Here is a 20,463-nt window from a genome sequence, read left to right on the forward strand (position 1 = left end):
AGGGCAGCAAGCCTAGGGGAGATGACATTATATTTAGCAGAGAAGAAGGGAAAACAGCCCAAGAGGGAAAAAGGCCCCTACAAATGTGGAGCTGAGGGCCTGTAATCCCAGCACTAAGGAAGCTGAGGCAGGAAGATTGCCTCAAATTCGAGGCCAGCCTGGATTACACAGTGAGACCTTGTCTCCAAAAAAAACCCAAAATAAGTAGGGCAAATGTGGTTCCCTGGTAGTGCAAGGGCCTTCTCTAGGGTAGCAGACACAGAGATAAGAACTGAGAAACAGGCCCCGCATGGTGGCCTACATGTGTAATCCTAGCCCTCAAAAGGCTAATTCAAGGGATCACTGTAAATTTGAGGCCAATCTGGGCTACAGAGTGAGTTCAACACAGCCTGAACTACATAGTGAGACCCTGTCACACACAAAAAAAACAAAAACAAAAACAAAAAAACCTGAGAAGTAGATGGGGCCTCTACGGGGGTACAGGGCGCAGAAGCAGAAGGGGCCAAGGAGGGCGGACAGGGTAAGTTAGTTGGGTAGGAAGCTCCAGGAGGGCCTGGCAGAATCAGCCTCCACTCCGCACACCCCATATTTGGAGGCCATGTCTTGGGATCCCCAAGGGAGCCTGGGTTAGGAGCAGAAGACGGCTGGCAGCCCCACGTGAAAGAGGCTGCGTGCTCCTTGTCGCAGAGGCAGGCGCGGCTCTGACCGGCCAGGAGTGGGGCCCAGCCTGGAAGAAGGGAACCTGGTCAAGGACAGGCCACGTCCCGGTCTGCGCCGGCCGCAAGGCTGCCTCACCTCCCGACCTTCGGTCCCCAGCGGGGGAAGTCGGGGGAAGAGGCTGGGGACAAGGCTGCGAGCCTGGAGGGGCTGCGGCAGGTCGCAGGTGGGCCGCCCAGGCTGAGCCCCAAGGTGGGCCGTAGGAAGGAAGGGGCGGCGGGGGAGCGGCCGGAGGCCGGCGAGGGTCTGGAATTCCTCCGCCGCTCCTCCCCACCCTTCCTCCCCAGCCCTCTGCTTTCCCGACCCTGGCTGGCGCGGGAGGGGCGCTGAGGCCGGGCCCCGCTGGGCCCCCAGGAGGCGTGCAAGCCCCGCCTCCCCTCCCGCACATCTGGGCCGGGCGCGCGGCCATCCGCCGGGGAGGGAGAAGGGGAGGGAGGGGGAGGGGCTGCGGGCGGGGCCGGCTAGCGGGGTGGGGGGAGGCGCACGTCCAGGGCCGCGGGTTGCGGGCTGCTGACCGGGATCCAGGCAACCGGACGGGTCGAGCTGTCTAAAGGCAGAGGTGAGCTCTGGAGGTGAGAGGGGCGCCGAGGTGGGCCATCACTGCCATCGGCTGAGCTCCCCGCCAGATCTGCAAACCCCGCTCTCCAGTGAGTTTGCAGGGGGAAGGCAGCTGTGGCAGTGCTTGGGCTCCTACACGGGCTTTGGGACCCCACACGCGCTGCGCGGAGCTCAGGTTGGTGGCTGGCTGGCTGGCGGGAGAGCAGTGTGGGCTGGGCTCTGGCCTGGAGAAGCTAGCTGTGAGGACCGGTGCCTAGGCCTGAGGTGGAGACCGGGGGCTTGAATGCAGGGGCGTGCTGGAAGGTGGCTCCAAGGCCCCAGACCCTATGGTCCGGGATGGGAGAGAGTGGCCTGGGTGGCTATGGTGCCAGGGACCCAGGTTTCTCTCCATGAGGCCAGCTTGGGGGGTTCATGTTGGGTGGGGTCTGGGCTGCCACAGGGAGCAAACTTTTTGAGGAGAGCTGGGAGGGAGGCAAGGCACACTGACCCAGGACCCAGGGACAGCAGATGGCCTAGGAGCCAGGGTGGGCAGGGAGGTCGCAGAGGTCTGTGGCAGAGGCGAAAGGGCCTCACCACCCTGTGGGACAGAGGTTGTTTGTGAACTGACTGCTGGTGGGGAAGACCCAAGGGCGTGGGGCAGGATGTATGGAAAGCAAAGTTGAGGACAGGGAAGGACCATGGGTGGCATTTTCTGTCATCTCTGCACTAGCACAGGAAGACATTCCCCTGCTGTCCTCTCTACAAGGTGGGGCAGCCCTTTGGGTGCCGTTTCTGATCTGGCCCTTGGGTCCCAGTTGTTGGCCCAATCTGTTGTTCTTTCCTGGGAAGAAATGTTTGTGGTCTTACTTAGCCAGCTTATAGTCCTGTTCATCAGAGGCCTGGCAGGGTGCTGCAGGCAGCGGTGGACCAGAGAGGCAGGGTCCGAGGCAGAAGGTGAACTATAATGATCCAGGTGGACTCTTTGTCCCCACTGGCATCAGGCGAAGCCCTGAAATCCAGCACCACCACACATGTGCAGAGCCAGGTGCCCAGCCTCAACAATTCTGTGAGAGATCCTCAGAGAATTCTGTCAGGCAAAAGTCCTAGGCTATTGTGAACCCGGGGAGAGCACTGACAAGTCTTTGGCTGCGAGTGGCCTAGTTGGCCACACCTTCTCCTGGTCCCCTGTGCCTTGTGGATAGAAGTCAAGGCCAAGGGTCAGATGAATCTGAAGACTAGAGGTCAGTTTGAAGCCAAGGGTTAGGGGTCAGTCCACAGGCGGGATTAAGGGGCTGCCTGTGGGTAGGGTTGGGGTCAGGATGGAGGCACAGTTTGGCAAGCTCCTGCAGCCAGGAAATGGAGTTGCTTTCCGTGTAAATCAAGCCCATAGGCATCAGCATTCTGAAACTAATGGACCTCTAGGTGCACATCCGCCTCCCCCATTTCCAGCTGTGGACCCTGCCCAGACCGAGATTTGGGGAGTGAGGTTGTCCTGAGCCCCATGGGCAGCACTGTCCTTCAGTGGGTTTTTGTTTTGTTTGTTTGTTTTTTGAGACAGGATCTTGCTATGCAGTTCAGGCTGGCCTTGGACTCACTGTGTAGCCCAGGCTGGCCTCAAACTTGCAGTGATCCTTCTGGCTCAGCCTCCCGACTGCTGGGATTACAGGTGTGCCCCACTATGTTTGGCTTCTGCTTCAGTGGTTTTGAGTGTGGTACACGCTGGGGTGAGCAGGGTCCCATGGGTGTGTGGGTATGCTTGCTTCACTGTCACCCTCTTCTACCTCCACCTCTCCAGGAATCAGTGAGAAATTCCTTCTGTAACACAAATTGATTCCAACTTCTGAAAGAACTCGAGATGTGTACAATAAAATCCTCCATAAGACTGAAAACTCCTAACGGGCAAAAATTCAGAATCAATATCATGAAAGAAAAAACACTGCTCACCTTGCCTTTATCAATGCCTTCTGCATCTGGAGTTGATACTCTCATGTCCCCGGTGGCACCCATTTTATAGGAAGAGGCATTGAGGTGTGGAGAGGTAACATGACACACTCATACTGAGGTCCTAATAAGTCCTTGACATCCCAGAGACCCCCTGTACAGGCCTCCTTGGATCACACTCTCAGGAGCTAAGGTGACAAGCTGCAGAGAGCTGGGGCGACTGCAGGCACATAGCTGGGATGAGGAATCCAATGATGGCTTAGTTTTCTTTACCTGGCAGTGCTAGGTTGTTTCTCTTGCAGGTCCAGTAGCCTTGGCCCTTAAAGATCTATTCATGCTTTCATTTATTCACTCAACAAACTGGTTTCCGCACTTAGCACAGAGGCTAGCACAAAAGAAATGTCCAGTCCTTGTGTGGTAGGGAATTAAGACATACAAATAGAGCTGCCATCCCCTTCCTACCGGCCTGGATCAGTGGTATGCTGGTAAATGTTTTATAAGCAACTGTCTGAGAGGGAAAAAACATGGATTTTAGCCTTGTCAAGTTCCGTGGTGTAAATACTCCCACTGTGGCTGGTTTCAAGCTACCAACAGTGGTCAGTGAATGTAGAACTGGAAAAAGAGACAGTACTGGTTCTACGGTGCTGGGGGCACTCAGCTGCACTACGCACTCTGTCACTCTGAGCTGAGCGCCTGTCCCTGGCTCTCAAGGTCCCTACTCACTCCCTCTGTTTGATTTCTCTTTTTCTCAGCATCTTCTGGCTGTTGCACAAGGGCCCACAGCCAGCCCCTGCCCTTCTCCTGATTGTAATTCCTGGGCATCCAACTGTGTACCTCCAGTGACATGAGGGACAGCAGGACTGCATGCATCTGGAAATTTCCATGGGGCTCGCAGGGATGCTGTAGGCTTACAGGAACATGTGGGAGTCTGGGTGTCTGACCATGTCTAGGTTGGGTTTGTGTAAACCAGGCAGGGACAAGGGCGTGTACACGTGTGTACGTGCATGCCAGTGCCCAGCTCTGTGTCTGCCTGTGTTGTTAGCAAAGTTTCCTGATCAGGCTATCGGGAGTGGGAGTGGGTCCTGGGCAGCCCCTGCCTTTGTTTAGAGAAGCGACCAGGCCCATAGATAAAAGGACAATAACACCCGTGATCTACCCACCGTTGAATGCAGGGACATTTGAGCAGCACTTCTCCCACTTAGGAGTTCTGATTCAGTGGGTGGGTCAGGGAGCTCAGGTTGTGCATTCCCAAGAGCCAGTGCTGTGGCCTGAGACCACAATTTGATTCAAGTAACAAAGCTGTCAGGGTTTGCAGGATCCCGCCTGTAGCTTGGGCCCCAGAGCTTCAGAGATACAAGCTCTCCCTCCCGCTGCTGTCTTCACATCTGTTCCTGATCAAGTTTCTCCAAAAGTCTAGCTCTGTTTTCTCACTCCTTGCTGACTCCTCACCTGGGCTTACCTGTCTTGGGCTTTTAAGACTGCTGTTTTCAGGCTCATCTGAGAGCAACCCCCCTTTTTGATGGTACTGAGAATTGAACCCAGGGCCTCTCATGTGTTAGGCAGGTGCGCTACCACTGCACTACATCCCCAGTCCTTTTAAAAGTTTATCTTGACACAGGGTCTTGCTAGTTGCCCAAGCTGACTTCAGTCTTGTGATTCTCCTGCCTCAGCTTGTGAGTAGCTGGGATTAGAGGGTTGGGCCACCATGCCTGCGTCATCTAAGGACCTCTTAAAACATCTAGCTACTCTGAATTCTCTTATCATGGTCTTCAGAAAACCACAGGGGGCTTTGACCCTTCGATAGCCCACCTTCCCCCTTTTGCTCTTTTCCAAGCGCCCCATGACAGTGACTCCCAAATGCACAGCTCCGATTCAGCTTTCTCCCTGACCTCTAGATCACCTACCATCTGGCTGCTTGGAATATTCTCTTAGTTCCAACTCCAAACTGTGCACTGTGCCCCTGCCTGCCTGCGCCTTCTCCAGTATTTTTCCTCTCCCCATCCACGTCCTCCTTTGAGCCAGAGGACTCCACCTTGACATCTTCCTCAGCCCCCATGTCCCATCTGATGAGCTCTGCGGATACTAACTACTGGGCCTCCGATGTCTCCACTTTTGTCTGAAGCCCCACCGCCACCACCATCACCAGTTGGGCTCCTGCTTCTTGTGATCTGCTCTCCCTGGTAGTCAGAGGACATCTCAACATGCACATCGAAGCTGGGTATGGTGGCACCCACCTATAATCCCAGTGCTCTGGGAAGCTGAGGCAGGAGGATTGCAAGTTCAAGCCCAGCCTGGGCAACATAGCAATTTAGCAAGACCTTGTCTGAATTTTTAAAAATACAAAAAACATTTTTTAAGGGCTGGGGTTGTAGCTCATGGTAGAACATTTGCTTAGCGTGTCTGAGGCCCTGAGTTCAATCTCCAGTACCTGCTCCCCCAAAAAAGCAAATTGAGTCATGCTCTCCCCCTAACCTGCCACTTTAAACCATTCAAGATTTGTTGTTGCCCTTCACACAGAAGCAAGTCTAATGAAGGTCCTATGGGCCCAGCCCCTCTCTCCACCTGTTGTCTCCTTCTCTGCCCTCAGTACTGTTTGTAGCCCAAAAGTCACTTCCATGATTATGTGACGACAGTCAGCTCACTCACCTATCTGTGGGTCACTGGGGCAGGGACAGTGTCTCTAGATTACTGATGTTCCTCACCTGCACCTGGCATCGGAAAGCATCGAGGAGCCTACTGATTGGACAAAGCAAAGCCATTTTTGACATAAGCTGGGCCTGTGGGGCTGAGCTTCAGATAAGACAAAGGAATTGCTGTAAAGTTAGAGTTAGACATGATAATGGCATTGTAATGTTGTTTTTCAAAATGTCTTTATATGCTGGAGAGACATACTGAGGACTTCATAGGTGAAACATTGTGATGATTTGCTTCAAAAGACTCCAGCCAAAATTAAATAAATAAACTGAAATAAGCATTCAGAGAAGGAACAAAGAAATAAATAAACTCCATTCTGCTTGTCTGTTCCTGTTGATCGCTCTAGGGCCTGCAAGGATGCTGGCTGTCCCAGAGATGGGTCTGCAGGGGCTGTACATAGGTAAGACCCTGCCACCCTGTCCTGACCGCCACCCCGCTCCCCTGCACCAGGACCCACCACAGGCTGTGGCTGCTGGGAGCCGTTCTGGAAACGCATGCTCGCATGTGCAGGGTGGTTTGTGTGCTCAGGGTTGTGAATGTAGGTGTGTGCATACTTGCAGGGAGGGTCTTGTGCGCAGGTCTGTGTATTAAGTGTATGTATGGGAGTGTGTATATGTACAGGGTCTGCATGCACAAGCTGGATCTGATCACAGGACCTCTCTCTGTATATGAGTGGGTTTGTGTACATGCATGTGTGTAGGCAGGGTCTGTGTGCACAGGACTATATGCGTATGTGTGTATTTTGTGCAGGGCTGTGTGCACAGGACCCTGGATGAGTGTGTGTGTGTGTGTCTGTGGACACACTGGAGGATATGGCCTGCAGGTGGACCTCCTGTGTATAACCTCTGCGCATGCGCATCTGGCCTGGCCTGGGAGTGGCTCTGGGCCTGACAGGGGAGGGAGGCTGCTTGGCAGGAGGGACACTCCTCAGGAAGTCCATTCACAAAGACCTGGCGGGCTGGCCCTTCCTTCCTGCCTCCCTTCCCAGGCTCAAGTCACAGCAACATGGCCTTCAGGCTGGAACTGGTGGCAGTGCTGAGCCTGTGCTGGCTGAGTAGTAAAGGGGAGCCCTCAGAATGTGACCACCATGTCCCTGCCCCACTGGCATCCAGGCAGATTACAGCGCTGGCCGTGTACTTCCCAGAACCCTCGAATATGTTCCTGGGTTACCCCAAGGCCAGCGAGAGCTGAGGACCTGCCTAGGGTCACACACTAGCTGAGGTGTACGTGTGTTGGGACGCAGGGAACCAGACTTCCTAGTGCTTGGCCATCCTAGCCTCAGAGCTGGGATGAGGAGGCGCAGCCGTCCTCCTCCTGACTTCCCCAGGCAGCCAGCTGGGCCTGTTGGTGGCCCTTCTAGGGGTGGGGGAGGGGAGGCTCCATTAAGGCTGATTAGAACCATGTGGCCCATCTTTAGGGTAGCGGGGAGCAGCCCCACTTCTGGGCTGGCTCTCCCACCTCCCAGCCATTGTATCTATAACTTACTCTCCTCCTATGTCTTCACCTCCCACCCTCACCCCAGGAGCTCACCTGGCCCATCCCTCCTGCCCTTCTGTCCCCGGACTCAGTCTCCCCAGCACACAGCATTTCTTTGTCTCCTCCCTCCTCCACTGTGTGTGTGTCTGAGGGCTGCTGAGGTGGCAGTGAGCCCAGGACAAGGTGGCCTCAACCTAATGATGGGCCCTCAGTCTGTGCCCTGTCCCTCCCTCCGCATGTCCTTCCCACTGTGCTGGTCCCCCTGCCCCAGCAGGACCAATGGGGAACCTCCTAATGCCAGGTGAGGAGCCCAGCTGCCCTGATCATGCCAGGGTGACCTGCCCTCTCTTCTCTGCAGGCTCCAGCCCAGAGCGCTCCCCGGTGCCCAGCCCACCCAGCTCCCCGAGGACCCAGGAAAGCTGTGGCATTGCCCCCCTCACACCCTCACAGTCACCAGTAAGCTGGGTGAGGGGCTGGGGTGGTGGGTGACCTAGGTGATGTGGAGGAGGGTTGTGCCTTGCAGAGAGTGCTGGGCCTGGGCTGGGAAGGAGGAAACAGCAGGGGCAGGGGCAGGGGCAGGGGCAGGGGCAGGCCACCATGCTGCAAGTCCCATGCCCACCTAAAGGGTTAGCCTTAGGTGGCTTTGACCATAGGGTGACAGTTCTACTGAGAAGGTAAAAAGCCCTACATAACTGCCTCCCCACCCTCCAGCTCTGCAGAATGACATCCCAGGGCCAGAGCAGCTGGCCCGGCTGGGGCAAGTGGTGAGGGGAGCATGTGGTTTCCTTAGGTCTTTAGAGCCCTGGGGCCTCCTAGAGTTGCTTCCCCTTCTGCCAACCACAGCCCACCTTAATTCAAGCCATATCTGGGGGAAGGGAGGTGCACTGTTAAAAGCACTTAGGAAACTACTGGCTTGATGTTTCCAGGACATAGCCCCGCCTCCTGGGCCACCGCACTGGGATGGCCTTGCCCTGGGGATCCAGCCTGGACACGGTTGTTCTCCGGAAGCCCAGGGCTGCCCTGGGAGAAGGCAGGGACCACTGCCTGTACCGGGGCCTCTCCTGTCTGCCACAGCATCAGACAGTCTGATTTGTGTCACTGTGGCCACAAAGAGCAGAGGGCAAAGTACACACCGGTCCACATGCTGTAAAGCTACCCAGAAGACACAATTGCTCCCAGCTGGGTCCAGGCTGGAGGATGCTGTGAAGTTGGGGGTGGGAAGGCTGGGCTAGGCAGTCTGGGCAGAGGTGGGCAGAGAACCGGAAGCAGGAAAGCAACTATGAGAGCCTGAAACTGCCTGGGTGACCCAGACGGCTGGGGCCTTCTGAACAGTTGGCCTGTCCTGGAGCCTGGGAGGGATGGAGAGGGGAGCCCAGGGTGGCGGGCCTGGGCCAAGAGAGGGAGAGAGGAATGGTGCCCTGCTGGGGGTTGGCCACTTCCTGCTGGCTGCTTGCTGACTCCAGGTCTTGGATTTGCAGAAGCCAGAGGCCCGAGTTCCTCAGCAGGCCTCCTTCTCTGTGGTGGTCGCCATTGACTTCGGTACCACATCCAGTGGCTATGCCTTCAGCTTTGCCAGTGACCCGGAGTCCATCCACATGATGAGGTGATGACAGCTGGGCTGGAAGATTTGGGGTGGGACAGACTGGTCCCAGAAATAGTCACAGAGGCGAGGCATAGGGTCTCCTCAGAGTACCTTCCATCCCCAATCTGGGGCCCCCCACCGGGACAAAAGGTTGGAGGGTGGGCCGCAGGTCTGAGCCCCTCACCTCAGCTGGAGTGCTCCTTCCCTCCATAGACAACATCAAGCTTTATTTTTATCCTTTATTTATTTGTTTGTGATGCTGTGGCTCAAACCCAGGGCCTCAAGCATGCCAGGCAGCTGTTCTACTACTGAGCTACACACCGACCCCATGGTTTTATTTATTTTAAATTTTTGTTGGAATATAACAAACATGCAATAAAATACATAAATATCTTTGGGGGGTTACACACAAACATACACACATACGTGTGCATATATGTGTTTTGAAAACAAAGTGACCTATCGTACAACTTGCTTTTTTATTTTTTAATAAAAGGCCTTGGCCAAGACTCCGAGGCTTTGGTAATCCCTGTATTGTTCCAGTTTTAGTGTCCGTGCTGCCAAAGGGCTCACACAACTTGCAGTGCTGTTTGGCAGATGCTTTGTGTCCGGACATACACAGCTCCCTCTTTCCTCGGACTGTTCCCCAGTGCTCCTCAGCACAGACGAGTCTTAGTGTATCCCCTCCCCTCTTGGCAGTGTCTCAGGTTTGTTTTCCTCTCATTTTCACTGTACGAAAAGTGCTACAGTTAATGTCCTCTGAAAATTTATGCTGGGGTCTCTGTAGGGTCGATTTCTAGATGGAGATTTGCAGTTGTGATGTCAAATGACGAACAGGGAAATAAAAGTGCAAAGACTGACAAGACCCAGGGTTACTATGAAGAGAGGTTTGAGAAATTTCATTCTGATGTTGTTGGGTTTTGCTTGAGCTCTCCTTTTTTTAGTCCATTATTGTTACTATAATGAAATGCCTGCGGCAGGCTGCTGTGTAAAAACAAGAGATTCACTTTAATTCACAGTTCTTGTGAGTATAATTCTATAGTGATGCCAGGATCACATGACAAGAGACAGGAAATGTGTGTATCTGTATATGTCTGTCTGCTCTCCTTTTTTGAAATTCTTCTAAAATTTAAATTTTTCTTAGCCCACATTTGTGGTGCATAATGATCACTGTGTATAATGTGGGGAGCTGGTACATGTCACACATCTCAGTTCTTGTTATGTTCCTTTCCCCTCCCTTCCAGCTCCCTCCATCTCTTGGTTTCCTTCCCACTGCCAAAAGATCTGTCTCCCTATATCCTATTTCCTATATTTTACCTTACTTTTTATTTATATTCTGTGTTTCTCATATAAGAGAAACCATGTGATATGTAAGCTTGTGTGTCTGATTTTTTCCACTTAATATTATGGTCTCAAGGTGCATCTATTTTCCTACAAGTGACTCAAATTTATTCTTTATAGCCGAGTAGCATTCCATTGTGCATAAATACCATTCATCTGTTGATGGCCACATCGGCCACTTCGAAGCTTTAGCTGTTGTGAGTTGTGCTGCTATAAACAAGGGTATGCATGGAGCACTGTAATATGATCTCTTTAACTCAGGGCCTCCCTCTTCTTTTTTTTTCCTTGTCTAAGGGTGTTGTATTAGCCACGGAGAGAAAACAACAGTAAAGGGAGAAGGAGCAATCTAGTTATGTTAAAATGGGAACAAACGATCATGTTAACAGTAGAAGCCAGGACCTCCCTGTTCTTATAAAGCTACCAGGGATTCAGTAATACAGGCTTCAACTTAATGACTTTATTTTAGTCCTAATTACTTTCCAAAGGCCTCACCTCTAAACACTATAAATGAATTGTTTCTATCTTCTTAGTACTTTGCAGTAGGGATTAAACTTGCACACATGAAGACTTGGGGGCACCCAAACTATATATCTATACAAACTGTAGCAACTCCCCACTGGACCTCAGGTCCCTGATTCTTTGTATGCGTCTTACTGTGGCTTCATCCAGGAGGTGAAGCTACCGAAAGTCCCCAAATTCTCAGCCCAGACTGGAATAGGAGATACAGGGGGGCCTCGCCAGGGTCTGGGAGGCTGAGTGGAAGGGCATGGACAGAGACAGAAGTCGCTGCCCCAAAGATACATGGCACACAATCTTCAGGCCCTTGGATCAGTTTTTCCTTTCGTTGCAACCTCCACATGACAAGAGGTCACCAAGGTCGTGGACACTCAGCCCTCTCCAGGAGCTGCAGGCCATCCCAAATGACATGACCGTCAGCACACAGCTGTGGCCATGCTGGCCCCACAGTGGGACCAGGGACACATAAAGGGACACTTTCTCTGTCCTGTATAAGTGACAGTCACAGGAAATAAGTGGGGAACATCTTGGCCTCCTCCCAAACCTTCCTTCCCACCAGCCACCAAGCCCCCTCATTTCCGTGTCTCCCTGAAATCCCTGGAATACCCATTCTCTTCTCTCCATGACCACCAACCTGCCATAGTTCGGCCCCACCCTCTCATCTGGACCTCAGCAGTAGCCTCCTCCCTGGTTTGCCTGCTCTGTCCTCTCTTCCCCCAGTCTGTTCCGTATGAGGACCAAGCAGCCTTCCTTTCCAAAGGCAAATGTGGTCCTGACTCTGCACTCTCCTGCTTGAAATCCACCAAAGTAGAGGGCTCTGCTATGGCGTTTGATGTTTTTCGTTCTCTGTCCTTGGTGTTCTGGTGTTTTCTCTTGCTGCGTATTGAGCCAGTCTTGAGCTGGCTCCCCCTGCTCTTCCATCTCTAACCTTTTGCACTTGCTCTTCCTCTGCCTGAATTCTCAGTTCCTTCCCCCTGCGGGCTGCAGTGGTGAAGCTGGTCTGAAGGCATCCGGGCGTCGGAGAAGGCAGAGAAAAGAGGGAAAGACTTGGCGGGGTGTGAAGTGGGCAGGGAGGTCTAGGGGGACGTCCAGAAGCCCTGCAGAGGAGGTTGCGAATCTCTTTCAGGTGCTGGGCACCTGTCAGAAGGGCAGTCTTCTTGGGTATAGCTCCTGAGGTGTGTCAGCTAGAAACGGTCATGAAAGACACTGAATGAGCTTGGCCTTAGGGGACTGTGTCAAGGAGGGCAAAGTGGCGAGCGCTGGAGCGCCTGGGATTCTGGAGAGACGCATCATGAGGCCAGACCAAGCCAGTGGATGCTGTTCTGCTGCTTCAAGGAGAGTTCAAATGGTGCCTTTCCACGGAAAGGACAGAGCTCAGATGGGACCAGTGGCCCCATGGACAAAAAGGAGCCCATGACTAGCATTTATGAAAATTCAAGTGGGTGCCATTTGCTTGGTACAAGAACCCTAAAAGGTAGGTATTACTATTATTCCCACTGTATAGGTGAAAAGACTGAAGCGCAGGAAGGTTGTGCCCCGCCCCAGGTCACACAGCTAGCCCCAGAGCCAGCGTCCATCTTCATGAAGGGATGGTTGTCACTGACCCCACTTCCCTTGTCTCCGCAGGAAATGGGAGGGTGGGGATCCCGGCGTGGCCCACCAGAAGACCCCTACCTGCCTGCTGCTGACCCCAGAGGGCACCTTTCACAGTTTTGGCTATACTGCTCGAGATTACTACCACGACCTGGACCCTGAGGAGGCCCGGGACTGGCTCTACTTCGAGAAGTTCAAGATGAAGATCCATAGTGCCACTGTTAGCAATGTTCCGGGCAGGGCTCCGTCCAGAGAGCCAGGGCCAGGATGGGACCAAGCCTAGCCACCTTAATGGAGGGAGGGGCACAAAAGAGGGAAGAGAGGAAGGGCGCGGTGGCGGCGTGGCTAAGAGGCTATTGGGCCAGGGACTAGGATATGGGCAGGGCTCAGAAGTGGGGGCGCGGCTAAAATGGGCGGAACCCAGAGTGAGGCTGGGTGAGAGGGAGGTGGGGCTGAGGAGAGGCGCTGGAGCTAGGGAATGCAAATTGTGAGACTGGGGGGGGGGGAGGAGAAAGTTCAGGAGATGGGGTGATTTTAAGGAAGAGGTCATCAGGAAATCAGGGCAGAGCTATGGCCTCCTCCAGAGACACCCCGTGTCCCTGCCAGGATCTCACCTTGAAGACCCAGCTAGAGGCCGTAAATGGAAAGAAGATGCCAGCCCTGGAGGTGTTTGCCCATGCCCTACACTTCTTCAAGGAGCACGCCCTGCAGGTGTGCTGCTATCCCAACCCTGCCCACTGGGACAGATTCCCAGCCCCTCCTACGCCTGTCCTCTCCCTCTCCCCACCCCCGTCCATCAGCAGGTAGCCTCTAGTCTTGGCCAGAGGTCATCTTCCTAGTCCTCCCCTCCCCAAACCTGCCCCAGGCTACAGGGGTTCTTCCAGCCAAGCTGGGAATCCTCTCCTGAGGCTTAGCTCCTCTAGCTGCCCTCCAGGGCTGAAGATGCCCTGAGCCAGCTGTTCCCGCTTTGTTGGAGGGAACAAAATACCCAACACCCACCAGTTAAGGAAGGAAATGTTTATTCAGCTCACAGTTTGTGGAGGTTTCAATCCATAGTCAGCTGGCTCCAAGGCAGGGTGGCACTTGGCAGAGGGGCACCGCAGAGGAGAAAAACTTCGTGGCAGGCAAAAGGTTGCAAAGCAAGCAAGTGACAAGTGACCACAGCTCTTTCTATCCCTTATGCCTTACCCAGGCTACTCAGAGTGAGTAACATTCACAGCCCTAATCCTAGTGCCCTTGATCCTAGCATTGCAGGACGAATCAATCCCAGTGCCACACACTGTAGATCCAGCCACCTCTGAAAAAGGCCCATCTATGACTATGTGAGGCTTTGGTGGGGGGCATCTAGACACAAGCCATTACACCTGCCTGCCATCTCCTGCTGCAGGAACTGAGGGAGCAGTGCCCGTCACTGCCAGAGAAGGACACTGTGCGCTGGGTGTTGACGGTGCCCGCCATCTGGAAACAGCCAGCCAAGCAGTTCATGAGGGAGGCTGCCTACCTGGTGAGCACACGCTGGTGAGGGCCTGGGGATGGCCATACCCACACCTCTGACCACCCTGGGACCACAGTCCTTGCATAAAGGCCTCCAGTTCCTCTGCCCCCCACTTGAATTCTGGAGGATTGTTGCCACCAGGGAGGAAGTGGGTCTTATCAGATGGACAAGGGCATAGCCTACACCGGTGGGGCGACATCTTAAGTGGGGTTTCTTAGAAGCACAACCCAACATTCAGTCTTACAAGCATGAGATGGGTCTCAGGAGAAAGGGGAAGGAGGAATCAAGACAGGAGAGACAGCCGAGCAAGATGTGGTCCCTCGGAATGTTGCCTCTACCTGGTCCCTCGGGGAGCTCCTGAGGGAGAACTGTGTAGCACTGAGTTGGCTACGCTGAGGCAAGGGTCTGCATTAGTCTGTCACTGGTGGCAGGACGAGTGGGAGGGATGCCTGTCCAAGCGGGGTGGGTCCCCGTCAGCTGAGGGCAGCTGTCTGAAGAAGGAGCAGCTGTGAGCCAAGAGCAGCCAACACAGCAGCAGGCAGAGCACTGAGAACACCATGGTGACTGACATCAGTGCTTTAACGACACCCCCACCTCTGCCCCCACTGTTGTGGATTGCTGAACGGAGGGAAAGGATTCTGGCCAGTGTGTGCTGTCTTCCTACCCAAGACGCATGAAGGTCTGGAAGGAGAGGGGTGGAACTCAGGCACTACCCACTGCACTGGCACAGCCTCAGAGAGGAAGAATCATTCATTTCTTGGCCCTACCCCTGACACAGCCTAGCTCAGTGGTGGCGAATCTACTGCACACATGCCACAGCAGGCTGTTTGTATCGTTGAAAGCTAAAAGGTTCACCATCATTGCCCAGGACATCCCCAGCCTGCCTGTGGCCCCCTGGGGATTCTAGGGCCCCCAACACCTACATACCTATGGGCCAGGCATGACCCAGGAGCCAGGTCTGAACAGTATATTGCTTGTTCCTGGAAGGAGCTGGCCCCCTGCAGAGCCCAGGGCAAAAGCAGAGCTGTCCCAGCTGGAACAAACACCACCCATCTAGTGTCCCCTGGCCTGTTTACCTACTCTGCTTCCTCCCACACTATTCTCCGCTGTTAGCTCCAGAAGGACTGACTATGGACAGGAAGTCTCCATCACCACCCTTCTCCCCCTGCCCCACTGATCAGACTCTAGGAAACCCCACAAACCCTAAAGTACTTCCCAAAGGCATCCCCTGCCCTGGTTCAGGATATACCAGCTCCCAAGAGGTTCCCCTCCCTGCCCCGACCCACAACTGGCCTGTGTTGGTGCCTGGAATTTCACTGTTTCCTTCCTGCTATAGCAGATTCTCAGGAACAAAGTTCCCCTGGGAGTGGGGCGGCCTGTGGCCAGTGTCTGACACCAGCTTGGTGAGCCCAGTGAGGCCCCTGCCACCTCCTCTGATCCACCACACCCCACACTGTGCTTGAGTCTCTGCTAACACTGCAGTCAGTGCATAGCTGGCCAGCCCTGCTCCTGTGAGAAGACCTTGCTGCAGCCCCATCGTCTCTTCCTGCTGTCAATGTCTATGCCACGGCCTTCTCCTGCCTGGTCACAGGGAGGCTGTGAGGCTGCTCCAAATTTGCACAGCATGAAGGGCCCTGAGAGACCTAGCATGGGTGGGGTGTGACAAGTGACAGGGGAGGAAGCGGGAGCCCCCAGGCCTCAGGGTGTCATCTTAGATGTGACAACCTCTGGTGCTGCCCACCACCTATGCCCAGGCTGGCCTGGTGTCTCGAGAGAATGCAGAACAGCTACTCATCGCGCTGGAACCCGAGGCTGCCTCCGTGTACTGCCGGAAGCTGCGGCTGCACCAGCTTATGGACCTGAGTAGCAGAGCCCCAAGTGGTGGGCGACTGGGCGAGCGCCGGTCCATCGACTCCAGCTTCCGGCAGGGTGAGCTGCCCCAGGGGTGCTGTCCGGAGTGGGGCTTGGAGGCAGGACAGTGAGGTCAAGAGCTACCATGTTCAACTCCATCAGCTCTGACCCTTGCAGGGTCAGAGAGGCAGGGGGGCTGAAGGCTCAGCCATGTCCAGGGTGCAGGGGAGAAGGCCCCATCGAGGGGGCAGCAAGTCTCTGGTGGAGGGAGGCACAGCCCTGGTCAGGGGGACCCTGGGATGAGGGGGCCACAACACAGCCTTGACCTGAGACGCCCCACCCTAGGGCAGAGATTTTGCCTAGGGGAGCCCCATCGGAGGGTGGGGCAGCCTCAGCCTGCCCTAGCATGTGGTGCTGAGGTGAGCACTGACAAAGGAGGAAATGAGGGTGCACTCCATCTTCCCTTAAACAGTGGCTGCCTCAGCTGTTGTCCCCACCAGCCCTTCTGTCCCCACCATCCCTGCGCTCCTGCTGCCAGAACTAGGTATACAGGCCAAAGACATCTATGAACAACCTGGACCATCTTCCCAAATGCCGTCTCCCATGACAGGCAGGAGCTGTCCCACCCCGCCCGCCGAGCCTCCCCCACCCAACCCAGCTCCACCAAACCCTTCTAAGCCTGATTTTGCTGAGGCCTGCTCTCTCCTGGGTTAAGGTCCTGTGTCCAGAAGTACCTCTTCCTAGCTGTTAGATACAGTGCCTGGGCTTTGGGGTGACCACTGCCTTCTCAACTGGTATAGGAGTTTCAGGAGCACTGGCTACTCTAGGCGCCCTGGGAGGCTTTGGCGGGGAGGATGGAGTTGAACATGGTAGCTCCTGACCTCACTGTCCTGCTGTCCCCAATTCCAGCCCGTGAGCAACTGCGAAGGTCCCGCCACAGCCGCACATTCCTGGTGGAGTCCGGCGTGGGAGAGCTGTGGGCCGAGATGCAAGCAGGTGGGAGAGAAGGTGGAGGCATTTTTCTCTGGCCCTGCTGATAACCATATACTGATGGGGGAAGGGCACACTGCCTAAACCCACCCCTTCCTCTTCCATCGCTGTATCTAACCTGGAAGTCCCCTCACAGTCACCTGCCTCCCCACTTCACTCAGAGCCGCTCCCCTAACTCCTACTCCTCCGAGGGATTCTCTAGACACGGGAAAGACATTGCAGAACCTCTGCAGCCATGGTGTACCTGTTTGGGGGCCTGAGAATCAAGCACCCAAAGGCACGCGCGAGCACGCGCGCGCGCGCGCGCACACACACACACACACACACACACACACACACGGCACGCGTGTGCGCGTGCGCACGCATAGGGTTTGGGATCTGGGGCAGGGCGGGAGGCTGGGCGAGGGTAGAAAGGACGCAGGGTGGAGAGCTCGAGCAGGCCCTGAGTGCCTGAGCTGGCCGCCGCAGGGGACCGCTACATGGTGGCAGACTGTGGGGGAGGCACTGTGGACCTGACCGTGCACCAGCTGGAGCAGCCCCATGGCACCCTGAAGGAGCTCTACAAGGCATCTGGTGAGTAGCCGGGCAGCAGCCTTGTTACCCGGCGCAGTCCAGCCCCGCAGCGCCCCCTGGCGGCCGAGTGTCCCGACTCCCTCTCCACTTCCCACCCCCCTCTCCACCTCCCACCCCACTGCAGGAGGCCCCTACGGCGCGGTGGGCGTGGACTTGGCCTTTGAGCAGTTACTCTGCCGCATCTTCGGTGAGGACTTCATCTCCACCTTCAAAAGGCAACGACCAGCAGCCTGGGTGGATCTGACCATCGCCTTCGAGGCCCGCAAACGCACAGCTGGCCCGCACCGGGCGGGGGCGCTCAACATCTCGCTGCCTTTCTCCTTCATTGACTTCTACCGCAAGCAGCGAGGCCACAACGTGGAGACGGCTCTGCGCAGGAGCAGGTGGGCCCAGAGCCGGGGTTCAGGGCTTGAGGCTGGGTTTGTGGATGGGAAACGTCAGGGCAAGGAGGGCCCCCCAGGGGGCGGTGGAGGTCCACCTGATCGGTTACACACACAGACATACAACGTGGTTGTGGGGAGTGCCCAGGAGGCAGGTTCGAGTCTAACCTGGACAAAGCCAATCTCGGGATGTGTATCTTCTCCCTGCCGCACCAGGCCACCCTGCCCGCCAGTGCTTCTTGGGTCCTCTGAGCCAAGGAAAGGGGAAGCTCCTCTCCTGCGACCTCATGCTAGGACTGGAGCAGGCTGTGGAATCGGGTGGGGATAAGGGTCAACATGCAGCTAGTCCACCCTGCACACAGCGCACAGGCAGCACTGAGCATACCTCAAGGCAGGGGCAGGAAATGAGCAGACTCCAAGCTGCGGCAAACAGCTAGACCCCGACCTACAGACACCTGTGTCCCCTTTGCCACCTGCAGTGTGAACTTCGTGAAGTGGTCCTCCCAGGGGATGCTTCGGATGTCTTGTGAGGCCATGAACGAGCTTTTTCAGCCCACGGTCAGTGGGATCATCCAGCACATAGGTGAGTGCCTGGGCTCAGGTTCTCTGGTTGCCCCACTAGAGAATAATTCCTCTTGTCAGGGCTGGAACACAGCCACACATCCGTCCACTAGGATGAGACTCAGCGTCATCTGAAGCGCCGGGAGCATGCAGTGTGGCTGTGATTAAGAGCTACAAGGATAATGGGAAGTCTTGCCAGGTTACAAAACCTCTAGTGCCTCCGTTCCCCATTAGTTAAATGGGGTGATAGCAATGGGTTCCCCCAGATGCTATCATGAGGGTGAATGAGCTGACCTGTCTAGTGGGCATGCTGTCTTGCATAGTGTGTAGGCGGTTGATACTGTAAATGCACTCCATGGGGTGGTGGGAAATAAGGGGTTTAGGGAATGGAGTGTTGGTGGTGAGGACTGCGAGGTGACCCTCAGTCTGTATTCCGTATCAGGAAGTGGTTCACGTGGCGAGGTGTTAGTTGCCAAAAAAATACGTGTGGGGGAAGTAGACTCACCAATCACTCCTCTCTCCTACCCTTCTCATCCCCCCACTCCCTGCCCGGCCCGCAGAGGCGCTGCTGGAGCGGCCCGAGGTGCAGGGCGTGAAGCTGCTGTTCCTGGTGGGCGGCTTCGCAGAGTCGGCCGTGCTGCAGCACGCAGTGCAGGCGGCTCTGGGCCCCCGCGGCCTGCGCGTTGTGGTCCCACACGACGTCAGCCTCACCATTCTCAAGGGCGCAGTGCTCTTCGGCCAGGCGCCCGGCGTGGTGCGGGTGCGCCGCTCGCCGCTCACCTACGGCGTGGGCGTGCTCAACCGCTTTGTGGCCGGGCGCCATCCGCCAGACAAGCTGCTCGTGCGCGATGGCCGTCGCTGGTGCACCGATGTCTTCGAACGCTTCGTAGCCGCCGAGCAGTCAGTGGCCCTGGGCGAAGAGGTGCGCCGCAGCTACTGCCCAGCGCGCCCGGGCCAGCGGCGCGTGCTCATCAACCTGTACTGCTGCGCGGCCGAGGACGCGCGCTTCATCACCGACCCGGGCGTGCGCAAGTGCGGCGCGCTCAGCCTGGAGCTCGAGCCTGCCGAGGGCGGCTCGGACGGCACCGGTGCATCCCCCAGCCGCCGCGAGATCCGTGCCGCCATGCAGTTTGGTGACACTGAGATTAAGGTCACCGCCATCGATGTCAGCACCAATCGCTCTGTGCGCGCCGCTATTGACTTTCTTTCCCACTGACGGCGCGGCGGAGCAGTGCCAAACCACCCTCGGCCGGGCCCCGCCCTCTTCCGGAGTTCGGGCCTGGGAAGCCGGATAGGGATGGACGATGCACTAGTTCAAATGTCAGCCCTTTTGAGTCGTCCAGCCGGAGAGAGATGAGGTCAAGGGAGGGAGGGTGGGCACACATGGAGACTCGCTTTGGGATTGGGCCTTGGTCTATAGACCGGAAGGGCTCCCGCCAAGAACCACCGGAAAGGGAGAATTCTGTGAAGAGTTTTGCAAGAGGGCACACTCAGCCTGGTGGAGGGTGTGTGACACCGGAGGGAGAAGACAGCAGAAGAGAACCCTAAACTGAGGGTTGTAGGGCCAAGCCAAGCGAAGCAGGCTGCGGAACCGAGGTTGTCTAGGGCGTGGACCTGAAGAGCTGAGCTCGGATGGATGGGCTCCTGTCATAAAGAAGCCAAGAAGCGCAACTGCATGTCGCAGGGAAACAGCAAGTGGAAACTAGGACAAGGGTAGGAGCACTTTCCTGGATGTGGTGCTGGCGACATGAGGATGACTTTTAACTGCAGAAGGGCAGCACCTGACTAATGGGGAGGGTGTGTTACCTTGGTGAAGGCGGTTTGGAGAGGACTCAGGCGGAGCATGCCCCAAGGGCAGCCTATGAGCCACCCCCTTGCCCCTCAGCCGAGCCACTCAAGGGCTGCTGGGGGAGAGCAGGCGGGGCAGAGGGAGCACTGGGGGATGGCCCCAGCTCTGCCACTGACTCCATGTGCTCTCAGGAGGGTCCCTGACCACCTGTGGGCCTCAGTTTCCCCAAATGTGAAATGTCACTCTCCTCCAAAGTGTCAGCCCCACCTTCCTGAAAACTCATCCTAAGGTGACAATAAAGTATGTACGCTCAAGGGGAAGCCATGGCCTGCTGGCTTGCACAAGTGGAGCCCTCAGTAGTGCCCGTCCTATCGGAGGAACACAGCTGGAGAAAGGAAAAAATGTTCAGTGGCACAGGGCTGGGAAC

At 55.8% G+C, this 20,463-nt stretch overlaps 1 protein-coding gene across 3 annotated transcripts; it reads left to right on the forward strand.

Moving 5' to 3' along the window:
* Positions 1-1,176: 1,176 nt before the first annotated feature.
* Positions 1,177-20,356, forward strand: Hspa12b (heat shock 70kD protein 12B). 3 transcript variants are annotated; one of them, XM_005380798.2, is made up of 13 exons: positions 1,177-1,276; positions 6,236-6,289; positions 7,724-7,821; positions 8,844-8,968; positions 12,431-12,617; positions 13,004-13,108; positions 13,785-13,901; positions 15,647-15,821; positions 16,653-16,739; positions 17,202-17,306; positions 17,431-17,689; positions 18,166-18,269; positions 18,808-20,356. In XM_005380798.2, exons 2-13 carry the CDS (start codon positions 6,247-6,249, stop codon positions 19,461-19,463), a joined length of 2,061 nt encoding a protein of 686 aa, XP_005380855.1. In that variant the 5' UTR covers positions 1,177-1,276; positions 6,236-6,246; the 3' UTR covers positions 19,464-20,356. The 3 variants fall into 3 exon arrangements, with proteins under 3 accessions (XP_005380855.1, XP_005380857.1, XP_005380856.1); XM_005380800.2 differs by having other exon boundaries at positions 1,177-1,289; positions 18,808-19,463; XM_005380799.2 differs by lacking the exon at positions 1,177-1,276 and adding an exon at positions 1,296-1,450 and having other exon boundaries at positions 18,808-19,463.
* Positions 20,357-20,463: the final 107 nt, after the last annotated feature.

This window comes from Chinchilla lanigera, unplaced genomic scaffold (assembly GCF_000276665.1).
Source record: "Chinchilla lanigera isolate Chin_1 unplaced genomic scaffold, ChiLan1.0 scaffold00014, whole genome shotgun sequence".
Taxonomy (NCBI): domain Eukaryota; kingdom Metazoa; phylum Chordata; class Mammalia; order Rodentia; family Chinchillidae; genus Chinchilla; species Chinchilla lanigera.

Excerpts from the sequence above, each read along its gene's own strand:
- Hspa12b (XM_005380798.2), top strand. The coding sequence starts at position 6,247 with ATGCTGGCTGTCCCAGAGATGGGTCTGCAGGGGCTGTACATAG. Across the intron at positions 6,290-7,723 it reads TCTGCAGGGGCTGTACATAG|GCTCCAGCCCAGAGCGCTCC; the intron begins GTAAGACCCTGC and ends TCTTCTCTGCAG. Across the intron at positions 15,822-16,652 it reads CGACTCCAGCTTCCGGCAGG|CCCGTGAGCAACTGCGAAGG; the intron begins GTGAGCTGCCCC and ends CCCCAATTCCAG.